Source organism: Microcaecilia unicolor, chromosome 5, assembly GCF_901765095.1.
Source record: "Microcaecilia unicolor chromosome 5, aMicUni1.1, whole genome shotgun sequence".
NCBI lineage: Eukaryota > Metazoa > Chordata > Amphibia > Gymnophiona > Siphonopidae > Microcaecilia > Microcaecilia unicolor.
In genome coordinates this window covers 208,960,368-208,985,871 of record NC_044035.1, presented here as the reverse complement: position 1 = coordinate 208,985,871, position 25,504 = coordinate 208,960,368, and the positions used below count along the sequence as shown (strand labels likewise).

Below are 25,504 nucleotides of genomic sequence, written 5' to 3'. Positions count from 1 at the left end.
CTCCCATCACGTAGAACGATGGGGTCGCTTCTACTTTCCAACCTCTAGTCTCTTTCTCTCAATGCCTGGATGTTGAGACCCTAGAATTCGCCTCCTTGGGCAAGAGGGTGTCTCCCGAGTCTTGCTTGCATCCAGAAAGATTCCATGAAGAGGTGTTACCAGTGGTGTGCTGGTAAATTTTTAACAACAGGGTCTCTCCCCGTCCACCTCGGCATCCCCCTTGTCCATCACTGCGCCCCCCCCCATCCACCTCTGCGCCCCCCCCCCCCCACCCCCCCAAAAAAAAAAAAAAAAATTGCAGAGCTGGCTATAGCCGGGGGGTGGGGTGGGCAATGCATTACTCTCTCCAGGAAAAAAAAAATTAAATGATCCCAGGTTCCAATCTAATTCATGTTTATATGGGATAAAATGCCATAAATAAGTAGATAAATATAAACTTCGTTCAGCACCTGATTCTCAAAGTGGACATATTCCAAACACTATAATGAAAATAAAATTATTTTTTTCTACCTTTGTTGTCTCATGACTTTGTTTCTCTGATCATGCTGGCCCAGTATCTGATACTTCTGCTCTCTATCTGTTCCCTTGACTCTGTTTCCAGGGCTTCCTTTCCATTTATTTCTTTTCTTTTCCTCCTTTCTTCTTCATTTCTGGTCCTCTGCAGACTTTACTGTACAGTGGATCCAGCTTCTGCCTATTTTCTCCATCATGTGCAGTTTATCTCCTCACTTCCTTTTCCCTCATCTAATCTCCTTCCTCTATCATCCCTCCATGTCCAGCATTTCTTCTCCCTCCCTTCCCTCCATCCATGTCCAGAATTTCTCTTCCTCTCCCCTCCATCCATGTCCTGAAACTCTCCTCTCTCACCTGCCCCCTCTATCCATCCATACCCAGCAATTCTCTTCTCTCCCCTGCCCCCCTCTACCCCCCTCTACCCATCCATGCCCAGCAATTCTCTTCTCTCCCCTCCCCCTTCTATCCATTCATGCCCAGCAATTCTCTTCTCTCCCCTGCCCTCCATGCCCAGCAATTCTCTTCTTTCCCTGCCCCCTCTACCCATCCATGCCCAGCAATTCTCTTCTCTCCCCTGCCCCCTCTACCCATCCATGCCCAGCAATTCTCTTCTCTCCCATGCCCCCCTCTGTCCATTCATGCCCAGCAATTCTCTTCTCTCCCCTGCCCCCCTCTGTCCATTCATGCCCAGCAATTCTCTTCTCCCCTGCCCCCCTCTACCCATTCATGCCCAGCAATTCTCTTCTCTCCCCTGCCCCCCCTCTACCCATCCATGCCCAGCAATTCTCTTCTCCTCCCTGCCCCCCTCTACCTATCCATGCCCAGCAAATTCTCTTCTCTCCCCTGCCCCCCTCTACCCATCCATGCCCATCAATTCTCCCTCCCCTCTCGCTCCCATTCATGTCCAATGATTCTCCGTTGCCCCCATCCATGTCCAGCGATTCTCCGTCGTCCCCATCCTCCCCTCCCACTCAACTTTTTTTATTACCTCTTGTCGAAGCGGCCCCTTTATTTAAAGCCCTGCCCGTCTCTAGCCTTCCCTGCTTTCTTCATTCATGATGAGTTTGTTGGAAATACGTCAGAATGACGTCAGAAGGCGGGACTAAGGGAACGACACTCATCACGAAGCAAACAGGGAAGGCTAGAGCCGGGCAGCAGGGCTTTAAATAACGCGGCCGCTTCAATGGAGGGTAATAAAAAAAGATGGATGGGAGGGGAGGATGGGGATGACAGAGACTCGCTGGACATGGATGGGAGGGAAGGTAGCATGGCCTGTGGTGGCGCCCTCCTGCCATGCTTACCTCGTCACTAGGAGCTGGCTCGTCCTGGAGAACAACCGCTTGCAAGATCTGGCAAAATTTAACAACCGGCTCTTGCGAGCTGGTCGAGCCGGCGCCAGCACACCACTGGGTGTTACTCTTTCAAATGGTGGTGGTTTGCCGTCTAGTGTGACAGCAAGGCCCTACATCCTGTCTCTTGTCGTACACAGACCCTGCTTGGAATACCCTTCTACATTTGTCAGAGTCTGGTCTCAAGACCAACTCCGTAAGGGTTCACCTCAGTGGCAATTAGTGCTTATCATCAGCGTCTAGAAGGTAATCCGACCTCTGGATAGCCTTTAGTTCGCTTTTTTATCAAGCCCCCTGTCAAACCTCCACCATGTCAGGGGATCTCAATGTCATTCTCACCCAGCTATGAAAAGCTCCTTTGAGCCACTGAATTCCTGTCATCTGAAGTACTTGACCGGAAGGTCATTTTATTGGTGGCTGTTACTTCAGCTCATAGGGTCAGTGAGCTTCAGGCCTTAGTAGTGGATGCACCTTATACTAAATTTCATCACACAGAGTAGTCGTTTGCACACAACCTAAGGTTCCTGCTGAAGGTGCTGTAGAAGTTCCCATCTGAACTAGTCAATTGTCTTGGCCAACATTCTTTCCCCAACCTCAGCCCACCTGGCGATCGCAGCTTGCACACCTTGGACTGCAAAGACAGCATTGGCCTTTTACGTGTGAGTGGACGAATCCCTTCAGACAGTCGCCCAGTTGTTTGTTTGTTTCAATCCCAACAGGAGGGGAGTCGCCATCAGAAAACGCATAGTCTCCAGTTTGCTAGCAGATTGCATTTCCTTCACTTATGCCCAAGCTTGGCTGACTCTAGAGGGCCATATCACGAGCTCATAATGTAGAAAGCCATGGCTGCGTCGGTAGCTCACTTAGTCTCCTCCATTGAAGAGATCTGCAAGGCTGCATCGTGGTCATCAGTCCACACATTCACATCTCACTACTGCCTTCAGTAGGATACCTGACCGTGACAGTTGGTTTGGGCAGTCAAAGCTGCAGAATCTGTTTTGGGTTTTAGAATCCAACTCTACCCCCCTAAGCCCATTTTATTCTGTTCCAGGCTGCACTCTCAGCTAGCTGTGTATAATTTCAGGTTAACCTATGTTATGTCCTAGTCGTTTGAGGCCCTATTGACCAATGTTCATTGTTTGCGTGAGCCTGGATGCTAGGATACCCTACGTGTGAGAATAAGTAGCCTGCTTGCCCTCGGAAGGAAAGCGAAGATACTTATCTGTAGCAGGTATTCTCTGAGGACAGCAGGCTGATTATTCCCACAGGCCCTCCCACCTCTTCTTTAGAGTTGTAATTTGTTATTTCTTATGCTTTTTAATCTAACTGAGGTACGCGCTCACACGGTGGGAAGTCAGTCTGCACTTGCGCGCTGCATGCACGCCAGAAGACTCTGCAAAACCTTTTTGGTTTTGCTATTGCAAAATGCCGATTCCCGGACGACATGGACATCAACCCACGTGTAAGAATAATCAGCCTGCTGTCCTTAGAGAATACCTGCTACAGGTAAGTATGTTCGCTTTTCCAGGTATTCAGAAATACTGAACAGTAGTTCATTTGAGAGCAGTGTGTGACATGCATAGAAAAGCATATAAACAATGGTTTGGTCTTAAGCAGACTTTGGGAAGGGGGAGCTTGATTTCTTTGATTTGGAGTTCCAAACTTATCAGGATGGGAGAGGAGGTTCTATCCTGTAGTTAAGACATACATTAAACTTATGGTTTGAAGCATATGGAGAAGTCTAGAGAGTAAGAAAGTTTCATAGATGATGCTAATAAGGTACTGCCCAGCAATGGCTTTCCTACAATTGAGCAGTTATTTGACCAGGGTGTATTGATTCTATGAGGACAGTAGGACAATAGTATCTTTACACTTGGGTAACTTCATCCCTGTGGAGCCTGATGAATTTGCAGATGATACAAAACTATTCAAGGTTGTTAAACACGTGCGGACTGTGAAAATATTGCTTAAAGACCTTAGGAAATTGGAATACTGGCCGCCAATGGCAGATGATATTTAATGGGGACAAATGCAAGGTGATGCACATTGGAAAGAATAATCTGAATCACAGTTACCTGATGCTAGGGTATACCTTGCGGGTCAGCGCTCAGAAAAAGATCTAAGAGGTCGTCGTAGATAATACGCTGAAATCTTCAGCTCGGTGTGCGGTAGTGGTCAGAAAAGCAAACATGATGCTAGGATTATTAGGAAAGGTGGATAGTAAGATCGAAAATACTGTAATGCCTTTGTATCGCTCCATGGTGCATCCGTACCTTGAATATTGCGTTCAGTTCTGGTCGCCATATCTGAAAAAAGATATAACGGAATTAGAAAAGGTTCAAAAAGAAGAGCGACTAAATGATAAAGGGGATCAGGGACGAGCTATAGATGTAATCTACTTAGATTTCAGCAAAGCTTTTGATACGGTTCCCACAGGAGCTCTTAAATAAACTGGATGGGCTGAAGATAGGACCTGAAGTGGTGACTGGATGAGGAGCTGGTTGACGGACAGACGCCAGAGGGTGGTGGTTAATGGAATTTTGCTCAGAGGAGGGAAAGGTGAGTAGTGGAGTGCCTCAGGGATTGGTGCTGGGGCCGATTCTGTTCAATATGCTTGTGAATGACATTGCCGAAGGGTTAGAAGGTAAAGTTTGCCTATTTGCGGATGATACTAAGATCTGTAACCAGAGTGGACACCTGGGAGGGAATGGAAAACATGAAAAAAGGATCTGAGAAGTTAGAAGAATGGTCTAAGGCTTGGCAATTAAAATTCAATACGAAGAAATGCAAAGTGATGCACTTAGGAGTAGAAATCCACGGGAGACGTATGTGTTAGGTGGTGAGAGTCTGATATGTACATACGGGGAGAGGGATCTTGGGGTGATAGTATCTGAGGATCTGAAGGCGACGAAACAGTGTGACAAGGTAGCTAGAAGGTTGCTAGGCTGTATAGAGAGAGGTGTGACCAGCAGAAGAAAAGAGGTTTTAATGCCCCTGTATAAGTCGTTGGTAAGGGCCCCACATGGAGTATTGTGTTCAGTTTTGGAGGCCGTATCTTGCTAAGGATGTAAAAAGAATTGAAGCGGTGCAAAGAAAAGCTACAAAAATGGTATGGGATTTGCGTTTCAAGACGTATGAGGATAAACTTGCTGACCTGAACATGTATACCCTGGAGGAAGGGAGAAACGGGGTGATATGATACAGACGTTCAGATATTTGAAAGGTATTAATCCGCAAACGAACCTTTTCCGGAGATGGGAAGGCGGTAGAACTAGAGGACATGAAATGAGATTGAAAGGGTGGCAGATTCAAGAAAAATGTCAGGAAGTATTTTTTCACAGAGAGAGTGGTGGATGCTTGGAATGCCCTCCCAGCGGGAGGTGGTGGAGATGAAAAAGGTTAACGGAATTCAAACATGCGTGGGATAAACATAAAGAAATCCTGTTCTGAAGGAATGGATCCTCAGCAGCTTAGCGGAGATTGGATGACAGAGCCGGTGGGGGGAGGCGGGGCTGGTGGTTGGGAGGCGGGGCTAGTGCTGGGCAGACTTATACGGTCTGTGCCCTGAAAAAGACAGATACAAATCAAGGTAAGGTATACATATGAGTTATCTTGTTGGGCAGACTGGATGGACCGTGCAGGTCTTTTTCTGCCGTCATCTACTATGTTACTATGGATGGAACTCCTCTCATATCAGGAAAGGCTAAAGAGGTTAGGGCTGTTCAGTTTGGAAAAGAGACGGCTGAAGGGAGATATGATTGAGGTCTATAAAATCCTGAGTGGTGTAGAACGAGTAGAAGTAAATCAATTCTTTTTACTCGTTCCAAAAGTACAACTAGGGGATACTCGAGGAAGTTACATGGAATACTTTAAAAGAAATAGGAGGAAATATTTTTTCACTCAACGAATAGTTAAGCTCTGGAACTCTTTGCCAGAGGAGGTGATAACAGTGGTTAGCATATCTGACTTTAAAAAAGGTTTGGATGAATTTCTGGAGGAAAATCTATAGTCTGCTATTGAGACAGACATGGGAAGCATGTAGTACAGAGTATGTAGTATGGGATTTGTAGTATGGAGTGTTGCCACGATTTGGGTTTCTGCCAGGTACTTGTGACCTAGGTTAGCCACTGTTTGGAAAACTTGAAAATTCTTGGGTCACCATTGATCAAAATCTCACTCTCGACAACCACGTGAAAAACACGACCAAAAAGATGTTCTACACCATGTGGAAACTTCAAAGAGTAAAACCTTTCTTCCCGAGATACATCTTCCGTACCCTGGTACAGTCAATGGTAATAAGTCATCTGGACTACTGCAATGCACTGTACACCGGGTGCAAAGAACAGACAATCAAAAAACTCCAAACTGCCGAGAATACGGCCGCCAGACTCATATTTGGAAAAACTAAATATGAAAGTGCAAAACCAATTAAGGAATGCATTGCGTTCAAGATCTGCACGATTGTACATAAAATCATTCATGCAGACCCCCCAATCTACATGCTAAACCTTGTGGACCTACCTCCCAGAATCGCCACAAGATCATCTCACAAATTTCTCAACCTACACTGCCCCAGCTGCAAAGGACTGAAGTACAAACTGATATATGCCACTACCTTCTCGTACACGAGCACGCGGTTATGGAATGCATTACCCGCAGACTTGAAAGCAATCAACGAAACAACTATCTTTCGAAATCTCTGAAAACATTCTTCTTCAACAAGGCCTATAATGAATATCTATAATCTCACTAAGTCGCCTCACCAACCCACTCAATCACGAAAGCTCACCTTATACAACTATCCTATTCAATCCCTTACTTCTTCCCTCCTCACTACCTGATCGCTACAAATTACTAATTGTATCTGATATCTTGTTATGACAAGGTCAACAAATCTATGTAAGCCACATTTGAACCAGCAAATTGGTGGGGGAATGTGGGATACAATGCAATAATAAATAAATAAAACAATGTTTGGCTAGATGGACCATTGGTCTGACCCATTATGGTTACACATATTCTTATGACTCTGCTCAGTGCACTGTATCTTTAAGAGGCTTTTAGAAACAGTCCCACTGCGCATTCAGAAGCGTGAGACTCTCATTTATTCCATGAAGCAGGAACATCGAGGTCTGTTTGTCCTCAGCACTATTTTTCTGCTACTTTTTCTGCCTTCTCATGTGGGTAACTGTAGTTTTTTTCTTTCATTTTCCCCTCATGCTTTTGAATTTACTATTCCTTATAGTCGTTTTTCAACACTTTCTTTGTTTTTCCCGGTTCCTAAGGTCCTCTTAGGCCAGAGCCCTAGCTCAATTAGAGGTAAGCTCCTTTTTGGCCTCAACATTAAGTCACTTGATTTGGTCAGTATTCATTTTCCACGGCCAGAAGACCCTCAGTGGCTTGAAGAGATGCACCTAGTGCAATTGGGTGATTTCACTCTGACATGCAGAATTGGTGTGTAGGGTGTCTGTGCCCTGATCATGATCCAACTAACTGCTCTGATGAAGAATGCAGAACATAGAAAGTGCTTCGGTCCCATCAAAAGGGACATTTTGGCTCTTTGAAGTCTGCTTCATTGGCATCAGAAGCACCAACCCAGATGGCTACCAGTGCTGCATCTGATACTTGGACTGCTTCGGCATCAGAGAACTCTCACCTCCCTTGAAATCATGCACTGGTAGCAGGCCTCAGGACTGATCTGCACTGGACCCAACACCAACTACACGTGGATTCAGCAGCAACCTCTTCGGCACCAGGGACCTCGATGTCAGGTGAAGTCATGAAGCATCATCATCAGTCCCTTCGACACACAGTGTCTGGAGCTCTGACGTATTAGCATTATTGGCACTAAGAAGCATCAGTGCTGGGAGGTCTGCTCCTCCTCTGTGGTGCTGTCGCCTCAGCCCCCATGCAGCTAGGTCCTTGCTTCCAATTCGGCACCAGTGACTCTACATGCTGTCTCAGTGCTAACACCGGCACCAGCCTTACCGATGCCTGTACTTGATGGCTGCTTTTGGGCCATGCTGAGAGAAGAGCTGGCAGGTTTACCTCAGCTTGAAATTGCTCAGGGAATGAGGGCACTTACACCAGCCACAGCACTCAGCATCTCTGAATCTGAGGCCCACACTTCACCAGTGGAATGGTCCTTGAACCCCTTGATTCAAGAGGCATCGGTACTGCTTCATGCACTGCAGCACTCAACGTCAATTGAAGGAGAAGGACAGGGTCGAAAGTGAGCATACGCTTCAGTGCCTGGCCCCAAGGCCTGGACATCTTTCCAGCCGGCTGAGGCAGGTGCTGTCTCTGACGTAGCATGAAGACTATTTTGCTGAGTCTGATACGGACAAGTCATGGGAGTCTGAGGAAGAGCTAGATTATCAGAGGAAGGGGGTCTTAAGGCATACCCTCAGAGACCTTCCCGCTGATTAGAGAAGGAAATAAGAATATAAGAATAGCCATAGTAGGTCAGACCAGTGGTCAGTCTAGCCCAGTATCCTGCTTCCAGCAGTGGCCAATCCAGGTCACAAGTACCTGACAGAAACCAGGTTAGTAATACCATTCCATTCTACCAATCCCAGGGCAAGCAGTGGCTTCCCCCCATGTTCATCTCAATAAGAACCTTTTTTAAATCCAGGTACTCTACCACCATTACCACATCCTCTCGGCAACGAGTTCCAAAGCTTAACTATTTTTAGAGTGAAAAAATATTTCCTCCTTTTTGTTTTAAAAGTATTTCTATTCAATTTCATTTTTGTACTTTTTGAATGAGTGAAAATCAATTCACCTTCACCCACTCCACACCAGTCAGGATTTGTAGACCTCAATCATATCCCCCCTCCATCAGTCGTCTCTTTCCAAACTGAAGAGCCCTAACCTCTTTAGCCTTTCCCCATATGGGAACAGTTCCATCCCCTCTATCATTTGTCACTCTTCTTTGAACCTTTTCTAATTCCGCTATATCTTTTTGAGAAAAATGGCCATTTAGCCCTGCCCTCTGTTTACTGTTCAATAACCAAGTCTTAATTCATTGAAGGATGTTGCCTCCTATCCCATGACTGTAATTTTCTCAGGAGTCTCTCATGAGGTACTTGCCCATGTCTTGCCTGGCTGATGGAGCAAAGCTACAAGCGGGTCATCATTCTTATATGCAAAATGATTTCAAGAACCTAAAACTGCCTCCAGGTATGATTGCGTACATCCAAGAGCTTGATGGATGTGCAAGGAACAAAATTGTGGTTGCATTAATATAAATTATACAGCCAGCTGCTGCATTTGAAAGTCTTTCACTATTGATTTGGGCTATGTTTCGTGCACATATAACACATGATAAAGATATGGGGAAGAAAATGGTGATAACCTTTTAGCAGTTATACCAGATGGATTGACATCAGTGCTTGCAACTTTATGCTGCTTTTGTTTCTTTCTCAAGAAATCAATTATCTAATGGTTGACCTATATTTAATAGAGGTCAAGCAATATATATTTTAGACAGTTTAAAACAAAAAAATGTCAGGCTTTACTGATCGAAGGAGATAACATCATAATTGCACTTCAATGTTATATTTTATTGTACTTTACACAGTACGGTTTGTATACGGACATGTATTTTCCTTGCTGGTTGGTTGTGATGTGCTGTACCTACCTTGATTAATAAAGATACTTTAAAAAATATATTGTTTAAGTTGTGCTAACATAAGTGAAGCCCTCTAGAACATCCTATGATGCTATTTACAGATCCTTGTTGAAATAAAACAACCATGAGTAAAGGCTGAAATAAAACAACCATGAGTAAAGGCCAAAAACCAAAACTGGGAATATAAATGCATCTTGGCACATCAAGCAAGCGACTTCTATGCTGAGCATGTTGATACTGAAAACGGTTTACATCTCAGATCTTGTTTGGTGCCAATTGGTTCAAATAGGTTCTGTATGTGCGAGGGAGTATGTCTGGGTTTCCTGCAGTTCTACAGGGATTTCCCCGGGAATTGGTGAATTCTGTGGCACGGGACAGAGTTGTGGCTCTAGCCATGGAACTGTGGAAAACCAGTGGCCCTATCCATCATAAGTATCTCCTTTGCATAAGGAAAGTATCCTGTATTATAGAAACAAAAGCAGCATAAAGTTGCAAGCATTGCTATACATAAGATGCTGCTGTCTTTAGTCCAGGATTAAGGCATAGACAAAACTAGGCACATTCTTGGGCCCAAATGTTTAGGGGGGTCCTGTCAAATGTGCTCAGGATTCAGGAGGTTAGGCTTGCCCACTGCCTGTTGTTGTTTTTTTTTTTCAGGATTCTAACAATTTGTAAATTACCTATCTCACAGCCAGATGGAGACTAAATATGTGGATATCTTTCAGAGTTTAGCCCACTACAGCTCTCCATTCTCCCCCATTCCAGTGCATAGGCTGTAGTAGGATCCAGCCAGTGGGAAAGCTTCTAGTCACAGAAGGAGGGACTGAGTTGTAAGGGCTGGGGGAGAAGCTGAGCTTTGCACAGAGTGTTTGGAATAGAGAGCTGCACGGGAACGGGGTTCACGGGAAATCCCGCGGAACCCGCGGGATTCCCGCAGGGACGGAAGCAGGTCCTGCGGGGTTCCTGTGGGGACGGAAGCAGGTCCTGCGGGGTTCCCGCGGGGACGGAAGCAGGTCCTGGGGTTCCCGTGGAAGTGTAAGCTGCACTGCATCAGCCTCTCATCTACCGAGTACCTTGAGTGCTGTCTCCTCCTCCTCCTCTTCCTCTTTGTTTTAACAGCACAAATGTGGAAAGTCTTCCGTTAAGGAGGTGGTAGAGACACCAAATGATGATGGAATCAAAAAGGCTTGGGATGAACACAGAGGATCTCTAATTAGAAAATGGAAGTAATAAAACCCTAACCTTAAATGGCTGCATGTGTGTGGATGATGATCAAGTGATGCTTAGATGACGACTCTGGCTGTGATTAACTAGGGCCGATAACGGGCAGACTTGTATGGTCTGTGTCTAATATATGGCAGTCTGGTTTAGGATGGGATAGAAAGAGCTTAAGCAACAACTTCAGTGGCTGGAACATAAGGACAGTGCTGGTCAGATTTTTACGGTCTGTATCCCACAAATGAGAAGCCAAATAGACTGGAGTGGGCTTCAACGAGAACTCCAGCAGTTGGAACATAAGTATAGGGCCAGATAGACTTCTATGGTTTATGTTCCAGAAACACGAAAGAAAGTATATAATATCACACTCGTTGATTTAATCATGAATTGATAATGAGTGTGACTATTGGGCAGACTGGATGGACTGTTCAGGTCTTTATTTGCTGTCACTTACTATGTTACAATTAATCCTCTTTGCTCCCGGGCTGATAAGCAGACCTCAGCTCTGACACAGGCAAGAGCATCGGATGTCACCTGACCTACTGGCGCGTGCATGTGGTGACCTCTCAGCACACAGTGCCAGAAATCAGAGACAAATCTTACATGTGCACACCAGAGTGTTCTAAGTTTCAGCTTCCATTCCTTCCTTGCCTACAGTGATGTGGCTCAAATCCAGAGACAGACTGAGGGAGCTGACTGGAATTTTCTTTTATGTACAATTAAATTCTTGCGGGGATGGGTTAAATTCTTGCTGGGATGGGTGAGGACGGGTTGGGATGGGTTAAACGTTTGCGGGGATGGGTGGGGATGGGTAATATTCCAGTGGGGATGGGTGAGATTCTAGCAGGGACGGGCGGGGATGGGTAAGATTTCTGTCCCCGTGCAACTCTCTAGTTTGGAGTAAAGTTGCTAGTTCTGCAGTAAAACCACGGAATTTGGTGGTTTCCTGCGACCCATCACAGGATTTTTTTTTAAAGGTCGCAGGTAATTGAGCGGTTTTTCATCACTGTGACTGCAGGTTGGGTGGTTTTCCCCGCTCTGCCTGGTTGCCGTCCTATTGGTCCAATAGGAGGCCACGGGAAGTGGAATCCCAGCCCTCTTTAAAGACTTGTGGGGCGGGCTGCAGGTGCAGTGCACTGCACCGCACACTGTGTGATACAATCACAGATAGTGTTTGCGGGTCCCCTCCTGATCTCTGTGAGTCAGAGCAGATCATCAGGAGGGGGACCTTCGGCCCGCCACCAGAGAGGAGGAGGCAGAAGATAGTGTGCAGTAGCTCACTGGCAGCAAGATTGAGTGAGTCAGGTCGGGAAGAGGTGGAGGAAGCCGGAGCAGAGGGCGAGGGGCCTGACGATGCAACATCGTGGGGATGGGAGATCCCGCAGTAGCTTTGGTGACTGAATCCTCGAGTAACGTCTCCCCAGTCCCCTCCCTTCCAGCCCCCTGGGTGCCCTCCCCGAACATACTTCCTGGTGGTCTAGTGGGACTGGAAAGATCCCCACTCTTTGCCGCTGATCTGCTTCTCGCTCCCGCCTTTTCTTTAAAATCACTGCTGCGGTGGTCTGGACTGCAGCAGAGAGACTTCAATCGGTGGCCTTTCAAGAGTTCCGCAGAAGTCTCGTGAGGCTGCCGCTTTAAGTCTTAGCAGCCATTTTAAAGAAAAAGCAGGAGTGAGCAGCATAGCACCATGGGCAGCAAAGAGTGGAGATCTTTCCTGCCCCACTAGATCATCAGGAAGTACTGAGGTATGTGTTGTTGCTGCATCCGCATTGTCATTCTTTATTATTGGTAGCATTTTTATTTAATCTCACTTATATTTTCAAATATGCCATCTTGTGCAGCATAGCATGCACACAAAGGATGTATAATAACAGAATAACTTTTCATAAGTAGAGTAGTAATTTGTTACAAATTGTAAACAGTGTGTCATTTGGAGGACCTGGTTATAGGGACACCCTAGCATTCGTTGTATTTGTAAAGAGATTTTTTTTCTCGTGGTAAAGGGCCACTGAAACAGACATCTTGTTATTAGAATCAGGTGCTCACTGCTTAACATTCAGAGTTTCTATTCATTTATTTACTTATTTAGAACATATCCCACATTAAACATGATTTAGGTAGAAACCTGGGAGCATGTCAAATCCTTTTTTTCCCCTGTGCCTAGATCAAAAGAGAAAGATAGTTTGTGGGAACTTGCTCCTTTTGTTTTGTGGAATATTATAAAACTGCATTTAATATTGTTTATTACTACTGTTTATAAAAGCGAGATTGAATATAAATGCATCCTGGGAATAATGATAGCTAAGGGAAAGCAGCAGTAGAAGAGCTGGAGCTGAATGGCATTTGCTTTCAAAATGGTGATGCATAACTTGATGGGATGTCCTTGTTTAGGTGTCTGGTGCTCGTTGGGGGTGGGAAGGATGTTTGGTGCTGGCTGCTGGGTGGCAAAAAGATGTCTAAGGGGTACATACATGGAGAGAGGAAGGGAAAAGAGGATATACAGCAGTCTTAGCCTGTAAAAAAAAAAAAAAAAGACGCTTGCCTTGCTGTTGCTGCTGGGTGGATGTTTGATTTATGATGCTGCTTGATTATCCTGCTGATGATGGTGCTGATTATGCTGATGATGATTATGGTTATGTTGCTGATGATTACAATATTAATATTTATATTGACCTTATTAATATTTGGCTACTTTTGGACTAGAAAACTTTTCACCATCTGGCAACACAGGTTTGGAGAGAGCCAGTAGAATCAGTGAGTGTTCTGGGGCTCGGGGGCAAATATTGTTTGGCCTTCTCTCCTACCTTCCCCTCCCTCTCCCCCCTTTGAGGTTCAGGCAGTGGGTTACCTAGATTTCTGAAAGCCTAGATGAACTTTTTAGTATCGAGTTTCTTCTTGGGTCCTTTCCCTCCTTCCCCACCTATGTTCTTTTCCTGAGTTGTCTCTCTAGCACACCTCCCCCTTCAGACTCCTTTCTTGGGCTCTTTTCCATCCTCCCTGTTTTTCTCCCTTCTTGACTGGTCTGTGGCCTTACGGCATCTATCAACACAGGGCTTGTGAACCAGAGTGTCCCCTGCCCATGCAGAGATTTCCTAGGTCACAGGGAAGTTTTATAGAAGGAGAGGATGGGCTGCCACAGAGCTTGAGAGCACAATTCAGGCCAAAGACCATTCTGTGTCTTTATGCTTTAAAATGCAGTGCACTCCATTTAATAAGTGCACTTCGGATAAGCGCATGCTCTGTTTAACTGCATGCCGTACTTTGGTCCCGTTTTTCACGCCATCAATTTCTATGGGGCCAAACCGGTTTAATACACCACTGATAAGTGCAAGATTCGCTTATATGCATGGTTTAAGACCGCTCCTGAAAATATTAGGGGGTTTCTGGGTCCCCTAAATTTAGGCTTATGTGGGAAGGCTGTTAACAACCCCATCTGACTCCAATCATTGGACCCACTACCTTATGATCTAAACTCAATAACCATGAATCAATCATGGACCAGACAACTCTGCCAGGGGTCTGTCTAGGGATGTACATTTTCCCAATCAGACCCAAAAGGTTTGACATTTTATTGTGTTTGATTTCTTTACTGTCCATATCAGATCAACAAATTCCCCATAAGTAAGGAATAAGGAAGATTAGAGACAGGTTTATTACTCACCCAAGTCAGGTTACATAGAACAATGTATTCTTAAGGAAAGGAAAAAAAAAACATATTGGGCCAGATTCTATGCCAGATTCAATGTATGGCACCTGAAAAGTCCGTGACGTAAAAAAATTATGTCTAGGCATATTCCATAAGGTATGCCTACATTTTACAGAATAGGCTTAAATTTTCACGTTATATAGAATACACCAAGCGCTTCTTCAGCCAACCAAATTTGGTCACATCCATTTAGGCCACGTTTTACTTGGCGTAAATCCTGCTGACTAAATTAGGCGCATAGTGGGTGTATTTCAATCCGTTCAGAACTCTGCTGCGCGTCTTATCTTCCGCCTGGACTGGTATACTCATATCACCCCTCGCCTCAAATCACTTCACTGGCTTCCGATCAGGTACCGCATACAGTTCAAGCTTCTCCTTCTAACCCACAAATGCACTCGATCTGCAGCCCCTCCTTACCTCTCTACCCTCATCTCCCCTTACGTTCCTACCCGTATCCTCCGCTCTCAAGACAAATAACTCCTTTCAGTACCCTTCTCTACCACCGCCAACTCCAGGCTCCTCCCTTTCTGCCTCACTCTATGCTTGGAATAAACTCCCTGAGCCCATACGCCAAGCCCCCTCCCTACCCATCTTCAAATCCTTGCTCAAAGCCCACCTCTTCAATGTCGCCTTCGGCACCTAACCACCATACCTCTATTCAGGAAATCTAGACTGCCTCAATTTGACATTTCATCCTTTAGATTGTAAGCTCCTTTGAGCAGGGACTATCCTTATTTGTAAAACTGTACAGCGCTGCGTAACCCTTGTAGCGCTTTAGAAATGTTAAGTAGTAGTAGTAGTAAAGGTCTTTCACAGAGATGACACAGGACAGGCTCTAGTCTCTAAGTCTTCTGTTACATACCAAATGCCAACCATATTTATACTTTTTCCTTCCATTAAGTTCTATTGAAGTTCTAAAAAACTATTCCTATGTAAATGGCCCAGGTGGCCGGATGACGCTTAACCACAGATTTTGATAACTTTATCCTTGGAACAAACCCTCCCCTTTTTCCGGCAGATGGCCAGTCTTCTTCTAGTCACAATGTTCTTTCACTTCTCCTTTTTTCATGCACCTGTTATGAAGTCAGAAACTATCAACCTAAAGTCAGCTTAGAAAATGTACTTTTAAAATGAATTCTTCCCTTGGCCTGTTTTACCCAGAATCCCTTAGGCTGGGCAAAGCTCTTCCAGCAGGTCCCAGGCTGGGTAGTAGGCCTCAGGCTTGTACTATATTTATACACTCCTCTGCAGGAAAGACTCCGCATAAGCGTACACGCGGAATATGGAAACCGATTGTCGTGTGACAAAGGGGCGATAAATTTGAAATCTCGTTGGTTAACTGCCACAGGCAGAATAAGTGAAAGAATGTAGAGTGTACACTGGAGTCGTCGTCGTCACGCAACTGTAAGACTTTAACACTGGCTGAACGAATAGATGTTCTTAAAAAATTAGAAAACAAAGTCAAGCATCTATTGCTAAAGAATATGGTGTCAATCCCAGTCAAATGTCACTTATCTTGAAGTAGAAAGATCAGCTTCTGGAAGACTGGCAAAACAATTCAAATCCACACAGGAAACGAAAACGGGTGGGAAAAGCTGAAGAGGTAGAAGATGCTCTTTGGTGGTTTTCTCAAGTCAGGAGCAGATCATTTCCTGTCAGTGGTCCACTGCTTATGGAGAAAGCTAATCAGCTAGTTCAAAGTCTTGTCCACTGTTGGATGGTTGGAAACATGGAAGGAGAGGAATAACACAAAATTTAAGAAACAGCATGGTGAAAAACAAGACGCTGATGACTTTGGTGCTCAGAATTGGGTTGTTTCAGTTCTTCCTACCATCTTGAACGAGTTTGCACCTCGTGACATTTTCAATGCTGACGAAAACGGTTTCTACTAGCAAGCGATTCCTGACGGAACACTTGCATTCAAACAAGCCAAAACTACAGGAAGTAAAACGTCGAAGGACCAACTGACGATCCTCCTTTGCTGCAATATGGATGGGAGTGAGAAGTTGAAACCACTCGTCATTGCAAAGAGCAAACAGCCCTGTTGCTTCAAAAATGTTAAGCGACTTCCTGTGTCATACGAGGCTAATGCAAATTCATGGATGACTGGGGAAATTTGGAAGCAGTGGCTAAAGAAGTTAGACACTAGAATGCGGGCACAAAAGCATCAGATTTTGTTGCTTTGTGATAATTGTGCTGCACACAGTGATGATGTCAGGCTGTCTAACATCAAGATGGTCTTCCTGCCACCAAACACTTACCTCTCTGATCAAACCTATGAATCAGGGCATAACAGCCAATTTTAAACAACATTATCAGGCTCTTGTGCTACGTCGTCTGATGAGCATTATGGATGACCAGGCTGGCAAGGATAAATGTGCTGTTCAACTGGCTCGTAATCTGTCACTGTTGGATTCCCTACATATGCAGAAAGAAGCCTGGAAATATGTTACACAGGCAACCATTGAGAACTGCTACAAGCGGGCAAGCTTTGTTAAGGATGTGGAGAGGGACGAAACAGATGCAGCTGTTGCAAACGTGTCAGATGAACAGGCTATTGACATCCCAGCCAGTGTTACTGAAGAGGAGTTTCATCACTACGTAGCTGTTGATTACGATCTACAAACAGCTGACGACAGCACCGATGTCGTGATATGCGCCTACACGCAGGCAACGGCTGATGATGAAACAGATGATGAAATGAGCAGTGAGGCCCATGCTAACGAAATTCAACAACCTCCCGTCACTTTTGCAAGAGTGATGGAGAGTCTCAACACCGTGCGGGCCTATCTGGAGGCCACTGGATATCAGTGCTATGACAGTTTTTACCGTCTGGCAGATGTAGTCTATGGAACTCACAGACACAAGAGTGTACAGAGGACTATGACTGATTACTTCAAGTAAGCTTAACGTCAGTTAACGGAGACTGTATACTGTACGTATAATAAACAGTACTATACATATGTTTATCAGATGTCAAGCTTCTTTGGGTCACAACGGTTAAGTGCATGCTCCGGTTAACTGCATGTATTTCTTTGGTCCCAGACCCTTGCACTTAAGCAGATTGCACTGTATAACATTTAGCTTCTCTTTTTCACTGGGATCAAAGTACCCCTTCTTGGCCCTTTGCCCGAGAAACCTGTTCATTGTGTGGGTTTGTGCGTCCCATCCCGTTTGTATATGCAATGATGTAATAAACCATTGCAAAAGATGATTGTAATCCGATGGGTTGGTCGTGAGCCCTTGAGCCCTGGCTGAGGCTGCAGACTGCCGTCCCAGGCCAAGGGGAGACCGACCCACCACTGCACGCCCCAGCTACCCAATACCCCTAGCCTACCCCCTCCCCACAGCACCTGAGGAAGAAAGGTAAACGGGCCATACAGGCGAGCCTCGCGGCCACGAACTGGAACTCAGACACTCAGAGCCACTGGTGCGGGCCTCACGGCCGAACTGGAACCCAGACACACCCAGGGAAGGGAGAAAGAACCCAGGAGTCCCCCCCGGAACCCCAAGGTGCCAGCCGTGCGCTGAGCACCAGCCAAACGGCAAAGGAAAATAATGAAGGAACAAGAGCAGGGCCACACCTCCCAGGGGACCAGCGCAGGACAGGGGACTAATACAGGAAGCCCCTGCAACCGCGGGCGGATGTGGAGACAACAACCCCAAAGGACCCCTCCCCCAGGGGCCAAGGGGAAAATGAACACAACACCCCCACAACCAGAGGACAGGAGCAGCAAACAAAAGGGAACCTAGGCCCAGGCAAATGCCAGGGGAAAGACAGAACACCCCGAAGACAGAGGCAGAGCCATAGAACACAAGGGGTTAAACTTACTGAGCCAACAGATAGGAACACAAGGGAGAGAGATCCTAAAATAAACAAGCAGAGAGAACCCTCTCAGCTCAGCCCTGCTGAACAAACACACAGCTGGCTTCCCACTGAGAACTGCAAGCAGCGAGGGAGAGCCCAGCTGGAGGCAGTGAACTGATTACAGATTCACACACAGGCTGTAACTAGCTAACACAAACAGCGACAAGGGAACAAGAATCCCTGAACATAAACACAGATCAAAGCCAGAGCACATTCTGAAAGAGAACTGCACAGCTTTCTAGTCACAAGGAAATGTAACGCCAAAGCAGGGGATGCAGCAACATGCAAGCTTAAGTACTACCCACTGATGTCAGTACAAACCCTGACAGCCAATCAGGGATGAAGTCCACCCCCTTCCCCTGCCAAACCTGCAGAATCATAACAATGATGATTAAACTTTTGTTAAATATTATGCTGGAAAGACTCGGCGGGGCCATATATAGTGACTTTATTACATGGCATTTGAACAAGCTGAGTTTTTGGTCCAGAAGAAATTCCATTTAATGCTGCTAGAATGTATTTGAGCTATGATCTCTCTCTGTCATATTTATAGAAAAATACCAGTTGTCATCAATACTGTTAAACCATAACGTATAAAAATAGTTAAAGTATGGGTAGCTGCAAAAGCTGCACGTATGGTAGCCATCCATTTAAGTTTGTAATGTTAATGGAACTGAGAGGGAATGAGGTAATCTGGGATGTCATTATGGATGCCCTCCCTGGATGCAAGCAGGAATGTCTTCAAAGGATGGAGACAAGCAATGTGAACCCCATCTCTCACCCTTGATTGCATACATTTCACTCCCTTAGATTAGGAATAGCCCAGGCAACCTTATTGGAAGAGTAGTCGCAGGGGACAGTACAGATATGGTAAGTACCCCAGAGTGGAGGGGTACCATGTTACTTAACAATAATTCTGGTTGTTGTGTTTCTACAGCTGTCACCCACTCCAGCTTTCATTCAGGGGACACTCACTGGCCAGAGGACAGGAATTTCTTTCTTCTCTACACTTAACATTAGTTGTTGGTCAGCAGGGGCCTCCACAGCCTAAAGCATCCCTGGCTCTGATGGACAGTTAATTGAAACTGTAATCCCTCCTGCCACAGAATTGAGATCAGAGTCTTTTGATTCTGTATGAGTGACATGCTGCCAGTCTAGTTTTACTTTTTTGTTGTAATCTTTTCTCCATCTTTAGGGGAGATAATTTGACTGTTTGACATGTTTTAGTCTCTTGATTCCTAGAAACTGTTCCATTCATGGCAACAGTATAAACCCAGGTGAGAAATGGTTTGAATAAACTCTTCTGTAAATTATTAAAATGTTTTATGTTTTCTTGCTGCAAAAACATTACTGCATGTTGTCTATTTCTAGGATGCGCTGCAGAAGTTAAGTGCGATATTAAACTTAAGTGGAGAAGTTGTATGTCAGGATGCATGTAATCCCTCCATGCACCGTAACACAACTGCTGTGCTGGGCTGCTTGGCTGAGAAACTAGCAGGTAAGTTTGACTAGAATGAAGTGACTACAGTTTTTACTGACAGTAGTCCTTTGAATCAGTCCAATGTCATTCAAATTGTGGTGGAATTGTTACAAAATCATATACTATAATCCCAGTGCACAAATTCACCGGGATTGATAGCATAGAATGTTGCTACTGTTTGGGTTTCTCCCAGGTACTTGTGACCTAGATTAGCCACTGTTGGAAACAGGATACTGGTCTAGGTAGACCATTCGTCTGACTCGGTATGGCTATTGTTATGTTCTTAACTTCAAAACGTTCATAAATTTGTCCATTGCATAATCCAAACGGAATCAATTTATTAAAAAAAAAAATCTCTGGACCATCAGATGTGGCCACTACTTGTATCTGCCTCCTATTTAGGGGGCTTGCTGCTCACTATACTTCATTGGCCCATTAAAAAAATATATTTTAAACATTGTTTTATTTCAATATTCTAAACACTTATCTTTTAGTGAAAGACAGCAAGACCAGCTGCTGACATGAATCATGTTTCACTTGTCTGCATCAGGGAAGCTAGTCTTCTCTGCATGACGTCTATAATTTTCTCAGTGTGTTTCCCAAAAGACCGGTCTTGACCATTATTATATCAGAATGAAATGGTCCACATTATTGAATGTGGCATAGATGTCAAGCAAAACAAGAAATATCCTCTACATTGATCAGACCAAGTTCCTTGACACAGATGAGCAAAACGTAATTCATGTTGGGCATTTATCTTGTTGGGCAGACTGGATGGACCATACAGGTCTTTGTCTGCCTTCATTTACTATGTTACTATGCTATGTTGGCAGTTGGTCTTCCTGACACTCTTTAAAAGATCAGTGAATTAAGAATATTGAAATGAAACAATATTTTAAAATATTTTTAAAAATGGGCCAATGAAGTATGGTGAGCAGGAAGCCCCCCAAATAAGAGGCAGATAGATATAAATAGTCCAAAACCTTTTTTTTAATGATTCAGTTTGGACTATGCAGCAAAGTTACAAATGTTTTGAAATCTACTCAGTGAATTTGTGCGCTGGGATTATGTTTAAATCTTTTTATTGATAACCGATAACATAAAGTAGCAAATACAATTCTCGAAGAGAAACATAAATACAAAGTGTCATCAATGAATTCAAGCTGTTATATAGATTTACAATTATACATTTTTTCATTTTCTCCTCCCCTTCCTTCCCCCACCCCAAACCAATTCCACCCCTCTTCCCAGTCTTTGGTGTCATTTTCGCTGTTCACTCAGGAGTTTTTATACATTAATGAAAACTGCTTTGTGTCCGCTGATCTCTAGTCATCTCTTAGTTGCAGGATATAAAATATATATAGCATGGGCCAGGTTAACCTCAACACCTATATATTACCATCCGTAAGCTCATTTATCCCAGTCCTTATCCAGTGTTCAAGAGATTACTTAGACGTCACCACTTCATATATTCTGTTCCCCCCATGCCCTCCCTCCCTGGGTCCCATTCAATGTTCAGGATGTTAAAAGTTCAACAAGAAACTTCTACCCTGGGAGGGAAGGGTAGTCCATAGGGGCTCCCACATTGCCCGAAACTTCCGGCCCGGTGCACTCTCATGTCTCCTGTTACAACCAGTCCTAGAACCAAACTTATGTCCTGATATGGAAGCAATTGCTTCATTAGCCCAGAGAAAAATTGACTTTCTGACGGGGTGGGAGCATATATATTGAGTAGATATAGTTCTCTCCCCTGTAACCATAATTTAATCATTATATATCGTCCCTTGGGGTCTTGTAGGACTGTCTCAGCGGAGTAAACTAACTGTTTGTGGAGACATATCGCCACTCCCCCTTTTCGCCCACTTGGGGAGGCATAAATCACCTGTCCCACCCAGCCTTGCTTAAGCTTTTCATGTTCTTGGTCTGTTAACCGGGTTTCTTGCAAACATGCAATATCTGTCTTAAGATGTTTTAAATGCACTAAAATTTTTTCCATTTGATCGAGGAGGAGATCCCTCCCAAGTTCCATGTTGTTATGCTACAATGTGTTATTATATCTTTCCGTCACAACAGTAAGACTAGTGCAGTTTGCAGCCTCTGGGCCCCAGCCCTGTCTTAGAAGCTCTTCCTTCTGAACTATTCCCTGAGTGACACCCATTTCCATCACTGGTTTAATAATATATGACTGCCATCCCTTGGCCCCTGTTTGAGAGTTGTCTGTATTGGTCCTACTTCCCCCCCCCCCCCCCCCCCCCATTCCACCCTATCCCCGTTATCCCTACCCACCTCCCATCCCCTCCCAACCATTTCCCCCTGAGTTCCTTCTCCCCTTGGTCTTTCCTTTCTTCCTGAAAACCTTGTTCTTCCTCCAGTCCCGGATCATGCCAGGATCCCCACCCCCTCATCTCTCTCGTGTTAATTCGTAGCTTCCCTTCCCCAACCTGGTAAACACTTACTTCTGTGCCAATTAAATACTACGCATCTACAGTTTACTTCCCCCAACTCTACAAAACAATTATTTTAACAGTATAAAATAACCTTGTCCGCAGACTGTCCTTCGGTCATGGTACACTTTCTCTGTCAACTGTGCTCGTGACCTTCATTTCCTTCGCTGTATGCGCAGTCCTATTTAAAGCAGTAGATCTCATTCTCGTCCTTTCATGGCCCAGGTACTTGCAGGTTACCATTGATAAACTTTTGTGCTTCTGGTACCGTGTCGAAGGTGCGCCATTGTCCTTCATGCTGTATCTTTAAAATAGCCAGATAAAGCAGTATAAATCGAGTTTTCTTTTCTACCAGTGTAGAGCATAGTGGGTGAAAACGGCGTCTCTTGTCCTGCACTCAGCGGAGTAGTCCTGGAAGATCTTTATCTGTGTTCTTTCATACGTCAGAGAGTCGAGCTTCATTCGAAAGCCTCTTATTATTTCTTGTTTATGAAGATAGTTGTGTACTTTTATAAAGACCATCCTTGGCCTTTGTTGTCGTTGTTGCCGGCCGACTCTGTGGGCACGCTCAATGCACAGTGCCCCATAGCTGTCAGATAGAGCCAGCTCCTTTACTCAGCCATTGCTCTAAGAGATGCCCTAGCAATTTCTTTGGTATTTTTTTCCGGCAAGCCAACGAGTCGCAGGTTGAACGTTCGTGACCGATTTTCCATGTCTTCAAGCTTCTCTTGCTGGGCCTTGAGGCCTTGATCTGTTCTTTTATACGCGAGACCTCTGACTCATTCTGAGCATGTGAGTCTTCCAGCATTGATATTCGGCTTTCTGACTCCCCCAGCCATTTCACTGTGTCGGCCAGGGATGCTTCCAGGTTATTTAACTGTTCCGTTAATAAATCGAATTGTGGGGTTAGAGCTGCACTTACTGCTTCTGTAATTTGTGCTAGCTGTTTATCCGTGAATTCTTCACCGCCATCACCTTTCACCTCCGCCCAGTGGTGTGCTGGAGCCGGCTTGCAAGAGCCAGTTGTTAAATTTATTGGCATCTTGCGAGCCGGTTCGCCTCTGCTCCCCGGCTCGTCCATCATCTGTCTGCCCTCTGCAGCTCTGCGAGTCCCCAATAGACCTGGCTTCCTTCTTGCGCCGCAGCCCTGCCTTTAAAAATTTTATTTTCCCTCGAGGCGCGCCGGCGTTGAAACGAAGGCAGCAGACTCAGCTCGGTTCCAGCCTTCGTTCCGTTCCTTCGCATCATGGCTCCGCCGTCGCACAGGAAATGCGTCAGGCGAGGAGAGAGCCATGATGCGAAGGAACAGAACGAAGGCTGGAACCGAGCTGAGCCTGCTGCCTTCGCTTCAACGCCGGTGTGCCTCGAGGGAAAATAAAATTTTTAAAAGCAGGGCTGCGGCGCAAGAAGGAAACCAGGTCTATCGGGGACTCGCAGAGGGCAGACGGATGATGGACGACCGGGGGGGGGGGGGGCTGGAAGAAAGCAGATGGAGGGGAGGAGGGCAGGGGGGAGACGAGGGTTGCTGGACATGGGTGGATGGAGAGGAGGGCAGGGGGAGAGGAGGGTTGCTGGACATGGGTGGGTGGATGGCGGGCAGGGGAGAGGAGGGTTGCTGGACATGGGTGGATGGAGGGCAGGGGGGAGAGGAGGGTCGCTGGACATGGGTGGATGGAGAGCAGGGGAGAGAGGAGGGTTGCTGGACATAGGTGCATGGAGGGCAGGGGAGAGGAGGGTTGCTGCTGGACATGGGTGGATGGAGGGCAGGGGGTAGAGGAGGGTTGCTGGACATGGGTGCATGGAGGGCAGGGGGGAGAGGAGGGTTGCTGGACATGGATAGAGGAGAGGGAAGGGAGAGAGAAGAAATGCTGGACATGGATGGAGGGGAGGGAAGAGTGAGGAAGGAGATGAGAAGAGGGAAAAGGAAGAGAGGAGAATAACTGCACATGGATGGAGAAAATAGGCAGAAGCTGGATCCACTGGACAGTCAAGTCTGCGGAGGACCCAGCTTTTACTTACAGATGTAGGGCAAGAAATGAAGAAGAAAGGCAGAAAGTAAAGAAATAAATGGAAAGGAAGCCCTGGAAATGGAGTTAAGAGGACAGATAGCAGCAGAATCGGATACTGGGCCGGTATGATCAGAAAAACAAAGTCACCAGACACCAAAGGTAGAAAAAATCATTTTATTTTCATTATAGTGTTTGGAATATGTCCACTTTGAGAATCAGGTGCTCAACATTAGAAGTTTATTTTTATTTATTTATTTGTGGCATTTTATCCCACATTAAACATGAATTAGCTTGCCCCCCCCCCCCCCCCCCCCCCCCAGGCTCTCTCCCCGGCTATAGCCAGCTCTGCAATTTGGGGGGGGGGGGCGCAGAGGTGGACCGGGGAGAGAGCCTTGTTGTTAAATATTTATCAGCACACCACTGCCTCCGCCATCTTGGAGCTAGCTTTTGGCGGTGACAGCTTTTCTTTTTCAGTTTTGTTTCCCGACGTGACGATCCGGAAGGCATCGGTCGCAGGAACTGGTCCATGCAGTTAGCACTATGTTTTATTGCTGAATTTTGCTTTATGGAAGGGTAGGTTCACTGTTTATAGCTGATATAGAGGGTGAGGATCCCGGAGCAGCGTGAGGACACAGCCACTACTCACACCACATCACCGGAAGTCCCTCCTGCGCTGGGATTATAATATACAAGACAATTTTTACTGGGCAGAAGCTACTGTATGTATAGTTCTCCGAGGACAAGCAGGCTGCTTGTTCTCATGACTGGGTTGACGTCCACGGCAGCCCCTCAAACCGGAAGAAAATCTCGCGGGGAGGTCCCGCACGCGGGGCACACCCACCACGCATGCGCGGCCGTCTTCCCGCCAGTGCGCGACCACTCCCGCTCAGTTTTTTCAATTTCCGCGCTGGAGAGAGACGCGTTTTCGTCCCTCTCCTTGTCAGCCCCGGAAAAATGTTTTGTGGCCTAGTCCGCGATTTTCTTTTGCTTCTATGCGCGTTCACGTGCCCCTTTTTTCCTTTAAAAAAAAAAAAAAATTCCCTTTCATTGAGTTTTGCGTATGATTTTTTATTTTCGTGCTGTTACTTTTTACTGCCACCATCGACAGTTTTGACCTCGCCGACGCGATTTTTCCGTCGATGTGCTTGAAGATCCCGAGTGGATTCAAGAAGTGTGGTCGGTGCGGCCAGCAGATCTCGCAGACTGATCCTTACGCTTGGTGTCTCCAGTGCCTCGGTCCGGAGCATAATTCCAAGCCGTGCACCTTGTGTCTCGGCTTGAAAA

At 45.7% G+C, this 25,504-nt stretch overlaps 1 protein-coding gene across 3 annotated transcripts in view; it reads left to right on the top strand.

Annotated features, from left to right (window-relative positions):
- The window catches only part of RSPRY1 (ring finger and SPRY domain containing 1), a 663,702-nt gene that overhangs the window by 200,515 nt on the left and 437,683 nt on the right, over positions 1-25,504 (top strand). For all 3 annotated transcript variants that reach the window (XM_030203731.1, XM_030203729.1, XM_030203730.1), the window contains one exon: positions 19,659-19,785. In XM_030203731.1, the coding sequence (XP_030059591.1) occupies positions 19,659-19,785 (127 nt within the window). The remainder of the gene's footprint in view (positions 1-19,658; positions 19,786-25,504) is intronic.